This window comes from Carlito syrichta, unplaced genomic scaffold (genome assembly GCF_000164805.1).
Source record: "Carlito syrichta isolate Samal-C Ts95f unplaced genomic scaffold, Tarsius_syrichta-2.0.1 Scaffold303382, whole genome shotgun sequence".
NCBI lineage: Eukaryota > Metazoa > Chordata > Mammalia > Primates > Tarsiidae > Carlito > Carlito syrichta.
In genome coordinates this window covers 218191-226604 of record NW_007247478.1, presented here as the reverse complement: position 1 = coordinate 226604, position 8414 = coordinate 218191, and the positions used below count along the sequence as shown (strand labels likewise).

Genomic DNA, 8414 nt, shown 5'->3' with positions numbered 1-8414 from the left:
CCTCTCCCCTCTCCCCTCTCCCTCTTTCTCTTTTGGTAACAGATGTCAACCTCAGTTAGATTCAACTCAACTTATTAGTGCATGGCTTTTAGCCAAAAGCAATTCACATTTTCAGAAATGTACTATCACATATGTCTTAATAACAGAAATGTGTTTTTTTTTAAATGTATGTGATAAGTCACATATGGTAGAAGAAATCTGTACATCTCTCAGGCTTTGCTGTCACAATGAAATCTTGGAGATGATTGCTGCAGAACATTAACATACAAGTGAAAGTCTCTCTGACACATTAAAGGGCCACAGTTCGAACATACTAATCAAGCTTTTGATAGCAGTATGGTTCCAATATAGTGAGAAAAACACCAGGCTTCTCTTGTTCTGATCATTGATCTTAAGAACACTCATGTTTGAGTCTTACCCTCAGAGGTAATATTTAATGTTTCAAGGGAAAGTCATTAGTGTATCCAGGTACATTATGTGCTTACATTCACTAGGCATATATTTAATTTCTCTTTTATATGGAGTGTAATTAGTGTGTACCACAGTCCCCCTATGGCGATGAAAGAAGCTTACAACCATGAAGGTATTAAAAATAAATTGAACAAGTGGTTGAGGAACAGGGAGGGGGAGGTGAAACTTTTAGTACAGGAAAATATACAAATTAAATGGATATTGTGAATCATTTACCATCACCCTGTTCGAAAACTTACTTAGTCTTAGTTGGAGGTGGAAGTGACATAATTTTAGAAAATTCACACACCCTTTGTAATATACCCATCTGTACACAATTTGGAAGACTAGCCCTATATTCTAGGTATGTGCTCTATGTGCTCATTGGTTTTTGACGCATCACTGTCCTCTCATTGGATCTCGTATCCATACAATTTTCAAGTTAGTGAGTGAAGAATGAGTCACTTTGCTCTGAATGATAATTAAGTGGTACATCAACCCCAGAAAGTCCTGAACACAGAATAAGGGCTCAGTAAATATCTACTCATTGTTTTAAAGGTCAAAAAGTGGGGAGGGGGCGGTGAGAAAGGATTGACAGTTTGACCTTCAGCATCACAAAAAAACTTAGTTCTTTTTTCTACCTGACCAACTAGACCAGGAGTCAGCAAACTTTCCATAAGAGGCCAGACAGTAAAACTGTTTGGCTTTGTAGGCTACATATACAGTCTCTGTCACAAGTACTCAACTCTGCCATTGTAGGACAAAAGCAGTCACAGACAATATGGAAATGAATAAGTGTGGCTGTACTCCAATAAAATTTTATTTATAGACACTGAAATTTGAATTTCATATAATTTACACATGTCATAAAATGTTCTTCTTTTGATTTTTTTCCCAACCACTTGACAAACTCTGCACCAAAACACTACATCAAATCACACATATGATTGTCTTTACTGATCTGTGTTCATACTTCAGTTGTAAATGAAGCAATTGGACCTCTACTTTTCGGCAAAACTATACACACTTTTCATTGTATGCTTACAAAGGACAATCCAATATTTATTCCTGCATACAAAATCAAACAGGAAATGATCAGAGGCAAAGCAGCTAGAATGAACCAGAGCAACGTGGGAACCATTTACATGTGGCACGAGTCAAGAATAATAGGGACTGGACAACTTGATCAGTTACAAACCACAGGTCCTTCTGACCTGATGGTGGCACCCCACTAGTTCCTGGAAGAACTGCTGTATGGGATGTGTCCAATTTTTTTGTTTGTTCATTCATTCCCAAAACATATAGCAAACTTTTTACTCTAGTTGGAGTCCCAGTGCATTGTGTGAAATGAAAATTCTCTGGCAGACATCAGAAACAGCAAGGCCATTGTACAAAAAACTCTCTCTTCTCCAAGTGCCCATACAGCTTGTGGCTGAGTTTGGTATGGTGAACCCATATGCACCAGGACACACAAACTCACCCTGAGAACCGTATCTTAATTAGAAGACAATTCTAAACACCCATAAGTTGGTCATGACTTAGGTTTATTACTAAACAAATTTTCAAATATCATTAAAAGTAAAAAGCTCTATAATCCTTTGACTCCTCTAGTTTCCCTGTCTTCTTTTTATAACATTCCTGAAAGCTCTAGACATTAGGTAGAGTCTGTACTCTGAATTAACAAGAACTCATAAAAATACAATTACCATAGGGTCAAATTCTCACAAGAAGCAAAGAGAAAACTGGCCCCACTTCCTGACCATTAGAATACAGTTAAATGCAGACCTGAACACTGACAATGGGCTGCCCTGTGCGTGCAAAGATAGACTTTGGGAAACACTTCCTATTGGGAGGGCTGGAACTTGGAGACATAGAGCCTCCATTGACATTCCTCCAGCCCTAGCCCCACACCTTGTGACCTGGGGCACACTTATGCATGCACATGGACGAGAAGGAGGGTGCAGTCAAACTGTGGGAAAGAAAATCACTAATGGCCCACCCAGGGACTAAAGTCCTGGCCCTGGCCTCATTAGCACCATCCTGTAATTCTTGGAGCTCACCAGCCACAGGCTCACAGTGGAGGAGCCTTCAGGGCATAGAGACCAAAAAGAAATTAGGCTGCAGAGAAGATTTCAACCTCAACTGAATGACCAGACAAAAACTCAGCTACTACAAGTACTTCCATAGGATTACAACATAATGTATCTCCAGACTACAGATGCCCCTCTTGAGGCTATAAAAGCCCGACAGGAAATATTCTGTGGCCTAAAAATGAAATTTAGAAACAAAATACACAACACCTTTTGGAAAAAATGTGTCAGGACTTGGATTTAGTGGTATGCTAAACACTACTCTGGTGCCCTGAAAAAATTAATTTTTTTAAGAAAATACAAGCAGCCTTCTTGTCATTGGGATTAGCTGATCCAGTCTCGAAGAAACTATTAAAAATCAACGCACTCCCTATTCCTGTATTTGCTACCAATCATAATGGAAGTCGGCTGAAATAATTTAACACATAGTTCCTAGAGATGTGATACCACCAGACCTATAATAACCCGGCAAATAGAGTAGGTCCTCCCATGGACACATGACTGGCAAGGCTGGTATGCATTGTAACACTGCAGTCAAATGTTACAAATCCAAATGACAAGACAGTCATCCTTCTTAATTTGAAAGTCTCCCTTCTGAAAGAGACAGGATGTCCAAGATGTACTATATTTAAAAGAGTGCTGTGCAGCTTGTTTATGATTTAAGAGTGTCCCATAAAATACCTTGGAAATCATTCTCTGTTAGCTAAAAAAATTCTTTAGTTAAATATATTTTTATGAGCTTTTCATTAACAGAGTATCAAGGTCTTGATGCCAAGGTGCCAAGCCTCCCCACGTGGCTGGAAATCACTTGGCACACTTTCAGTCATTTACGTCTCTGTCATAGGTCCAAGGTTTGCAATTAAAAATGTAATCTTTTTAGCATGTGCAAAGCCCAAAGGCTTGAAGTACTATGCATTGAATATGATTATAATAGTATTTGGCAGCTATTCATGGATGGCACATATTAATTTATGTAAACTGGGTACAACTTGGGGCATTTCTTCATCAGGAACACAGGGAAAAATATAAGCTGGTCCCTGCTCATTGGAGGGATTTTTTTTTGGCTTGTTTTATTTTTGCCTTTTAAATTGTCATGAATAGAGATTAACTGAAAATCCAAGGTCTCTTTTATGACCTTATTTTTTCACATGCATGGAGTCCATTAAAATTAACATTTCCAACTAATAAAAAATAATAACTTACTTCACAGGATTATTCCTAGGTTTTGCCTTTTCAACAGCCTGTAAACAGAAAAAAAATGCAATTAGACAACATTAGCAGGCATAATCGTTGCAACTAGTTACCAAAACAATAAGCAATGTAAAATACTCTTCAGAAACATAAGGAGGTAACTGAAGCAGGCTGCTGTAGATAAGCAGACTAGAGACTCAGAAAGTAATTTTTCTCTCCTGGGGAACGTGGCTACCTGTCCAAGTGCTGCTTTCCAACACAGATGGGCATTGTGAGAGCTGCCGGGAAAGTTCAGTAGGGGCCATGTGAGTGGGCTCTTGGATGCACAGCTAGGTCTCTCTCTTTCCACCTTTCACTCTAATTTTACCCCATGTGGGCCTGATTGGGTTGTAATGATAGGCTGGGGAGGCAGGTGCAGAGGGAACAATCTTTGGCATATCCTGGATTTTTAGATTTGTGGTAGGAAACTGCTCACCCTAGCATTACTATTGACACCTGGCCACACTTGCACTGTGATAGAAAGGCCAAAGTGTCCATTTCCAGAATCATTTTTATTAGAAGACACCACAAAAGGGCAAGGAATGACCGAATACTGAGATCAATTTCCTCCTGTGGAACCTTTAAGAAAATACACACCAAATCATCAAAATGAGGAAATCTCTGGGCCTCTCGTCCTGCGTCGCCTTAGACATGGAGCCGGGTTCCAGTTTATTGCTGAACCCATTGATCTGTGTACAGTCCATTTATCATTCATGAAAAGAGCTAGTGATCTTCACAGTATATTAGAAGAAACAACTCAGATCATCTGTCAACAGCCCTCTTATTTCTGTTTCCCTCTCCACAGGGATTTCATCTCCTTCGATTCTTCTGGAATTAAAATGTTGCTAAGCAACACAGCTGGGGGCGCTGATGGCAGAATGGCTACAGTCTATCAAACTGTTTAAGCACCTGGAGGGTTTTAGTGATGATTTTTTTTCATATTTCTGTAGCATAATTATATAATCAGAACCAAACTTGTACTCCCCTAGACTTTTCCAGGCTATAGAAATAACATTTAATACAGAGCATTGAAACAGCCGTTGGACAACCTCGGTGTTGTTCAGACCCTTTAAAAAAGTATGCTTTTGGAAACCTTTATGTTTGTAAATCCTAGAGGTAGATAGGGCTAAGGAGAAGGGAATACTGCTGTAAATTAGGATGCAGAGGCTGCCACTTTTAACAGAGACAATATATAACCTAACACTGGACTTGACATTCTGGGTGACCCGTGATATTCAGCATACTGAAGCCCTCCATGCATATCAACTCGATGCAATTACAAGCAATTTAAAAAATAAATGAAACACTTCTCAAGTTTAGATGCAAGTGTTGGAAATCCAAGCCTCCATTTATTAGTCTCAGATTCTGTTGCTAGATAAATAACCATTAATATTTGGGCAGTTTCTCTGGCTTAATAGGCAAAAATGATTTTCTCACCATCTGTGCCTCAGGTGGAATTTTGGCAAGTGCTACAATAGGGAAAAAAAGCTAGGGAATGAGGTAACAGGTGGAAATGAAAAAACAAGAAATATATGTTTGACTGACTCACTTCTCACATATATCTAGAATATGAAAGCTTGTCCCTGTGCAGTCCATGGAGAGAGGATGCTAACCCTGCTCACCGTGCAGTTTCAGCCATGTAAGATGAACAAAGGGGCTATGTTGGCAAGGAGTGGGAGCTGACTGTGCACCTCTCCTGCAGGACCGAGTCTCTACACACACACTCACACTCACACCTGCGTTTTTTTTTTTTAACCACCTTTTCTCCCAAGCCTGGTTGATTTGAAACAAGATACAGTAGTGGGCTGAAGACATGTCATTGTGCAAATCACAAGATTTCAATTTTTTCTGAAAATCTTAGAATCCAAATAAGTCTATTCTAGACTTAGATTATCACTAAGTAATGGACGCTGTGTTCAAGTGGTTTCCTTTAAAGCATGCTGGATGTGATAGGCTTAGCATGCTACCGGCAGAAGACAGTGAGGGAAGAAATCAAAGTGACATGCTTAGCCTCGCTTTGAATCAGAGACATGTTTTTTGAAAATGTCCTCTCTGCTCCCTGCTTCAAACTGTCAGTTAGACCCAGTTATTATTCTCTGATCAGGAAGATCATGATCATGTTTGAGGTCTGTTTCTTTGAAACACATGTCTTTTTATGGAGCCATCACAAGAAAATAACTTCCCTGAAATTAATTTTTCTGGGTTGCTTGGCTATTGATTGAAAATGTCTATGCTGAGAGGTTCTCTTTTCTTTGGAAATTAATGTGTGATCATTCTGATGTCCCAGCAGCTCTAGTCAGATATTCTCATGTCATCCTCTTGTGTCTGTGCTCATCACCTTGAATCTCTAGCCTGTGCCAGATGGGACACAGCTCACAATGTGTATTCTTCATTTTCCCTGTAATTTGATGTTGTCTAAGGCATGCTATGAGAAATTATTATATAAAGCGACTTTGAAGAAAAGTTTTTAAGCGAATTATTTTTGTGCAAATGATATATGCTTTTAAAGGAGAATAATTATTCTACAATATACCCAAAGAGAAAGTTCCTCTTTTGAAATAATGGGACATGAGAAGACACCCCAAGTTCCAGATACATGTGCCAGAATGTGCGGCACACCGCAAAAGGAGACAAATTAAAAGGAGATGACAGAGCGCAATTCACCAAGCATTAAGACAGTTACATACTGGGATTACAGCTAATTTTGAGTTTAAAAACATACATTAAAGTAATTTAAACTGATTGGGAAATGGAGGCTAGAGAGTTAACAGTTATGCTGCTTTAATTTATAATGCCTATATACTTTAAAAGACATATATTCTCCTTATTTTGTGCATAGTTACCTAACATGATACTTATCTCACCATTGAAGAAGCTCTAATATAAGAAAAAATGATAAAAGAAATTAAACTGTTAAAGAATCTACTTGAATATGGTGTGATTAGAGGTGATAGACTATAGTGGGAAGAGTAGCGTGCTAGAAATGTTAAAAACCTGGGTTTTAGCCCCAGCTTTGCCACTTATGACATTGACAAGTGCTAACATCTCTGAGTCTGTTTCCTCATTTTTTTAAAAATGAGGATAATCGATATCAGGGGTGGTTGAGAGTAGCCAACACTGACAATAGTGCTTTGAAACTGCAACATGCTATACAAATGCAGTGCATCTTAACTGTGACAGCTTTCTACACAGATGTTCATATGTAGCTTTGTATGCCCAGATAGTTTATGGGCTTACTGAGTAGCAGCCAGGTTGCAGTATCAAACCTATGCAGTTATTCCATCGAGTATTATAGGAACCTCTATGCTCTCTCTATATCAGGAGTGGTTCTGGGATGAGCAGAATGTTTCTGTCTGAAATGTCCTACTTGCAGAAGACTGTGATGTGTTTAGATTCTAGATTCTACAGACCTAATCCCCCTCTGTCTTTCTCTCTCTCTCTCTCTCTCTCTCTCTCTCTCTCTCCAAGAAAGCCTAGGATGATTCCTTCCTATTTTCTAGGTGATCCCTCCTTTAGCAACTCCTCCTTCTACACCTCACACCATCATGGGGGCTCTTTACTTTTTTCACTGGCATTTGACCTTCAGGATGGGGAAGCCCCAAAGATCTTATTCTACATAGGCTATCTCCATCATTTGGCATCTTGAGAAATTCTATGCCAGGGAGAAGGCACTTCTCCGATTCCAAGGAGAGTTTGTGAGCTAATTTCTCTTTCATTACCAGTATTGTACTGTCCAAGGTATCCTGCTAAGCTGCAAAATTATTTCTTCAGGAGGGAAGATATGGCTAAGGACAGGCTCATAGCTGTTCATGCATTAAATCTATGTCACTAAAAAGAAAAGGAACCTTTTTTTTTTTAACGTAAAGAATCCTTGTGTTTCACTGACACTAAAGTGACTCAGGGACTGTATCGAATTACCTGTACTATATAATGCAGAGCTATCACCAAAAAAAAAAAAAAAGGTAAAAAGAAAGAAGGAAGTAAAGAAAGTGGCTGTCTATTGAGTCCCATTCACCATGCCATACATGATGCCATATTTTGTTAGGAATAAAATGTAACATAAAAGGCACTTAGAAAACATGCTAGTCTTCCTCTATATAATGATCACACTTTTCAGAATTACTCAACAAGGCACTTCTGTCCCATATAGTACATGCCATTCATTAATTGCTATTCTAGTTCAATAAACACATATACTATATTTACAGAAGCTTTAGAGATTCTTTTTGGGCTTCTACAAAGCATGCTCTGAACAGTTATATTCAGATTTATGACATTACCCTTCTTCTGAGATTCACAGAAAACAAATCCAATGCAATATGTTTTCTGTATGTTGAGACTGTCAAAGCGAGTACTCAGATGGCCTAGAGATATTGTAACAGTGAACTCATTTTACAGGGCTACGTATTATGGTACTGCTTTTTTCCATAATCAATAATAATGCTGTCAGTCAGGCATAAAATGCGATTTTATTAGTATTGCTGTATGTGGTTTTCACATTTCCTGTTTATATGCCCTTTCCTGTCATTCTACTAGCAGATATGTCCAATCTATGTCTCTACATTTCTTGATAAAAAAGGAAAAAGTCAATCACTCAGATAATTCCAAGTAACTGGATAGCCAGCAATTTGGAAACAAGACAAA

The 8414-nt window shown here is 38.6% G+C and overlaps 1 protein-coding gene across 1 annotated transcript in view; it reads right to left on the bottom strand.

The window, feature by feature from the left end:
• Positions 1–8414, bottom strand: part of AFF2 (AF4/FMR2 family member 2) — a 165591-nt gene that overhangs the window by 99155 nt on the left and 58022 nt on the right. Inside the window, exon 4 of the mRNA XM_008058552.1 lies at positions 3744–3781. Coding sequence (XP_008056743.1) covers positions 3744–3781 — 38 coding nt within the window. The remainder of the gene's footprint in view (positions 1–3743; positions 3782–8414) is intronic.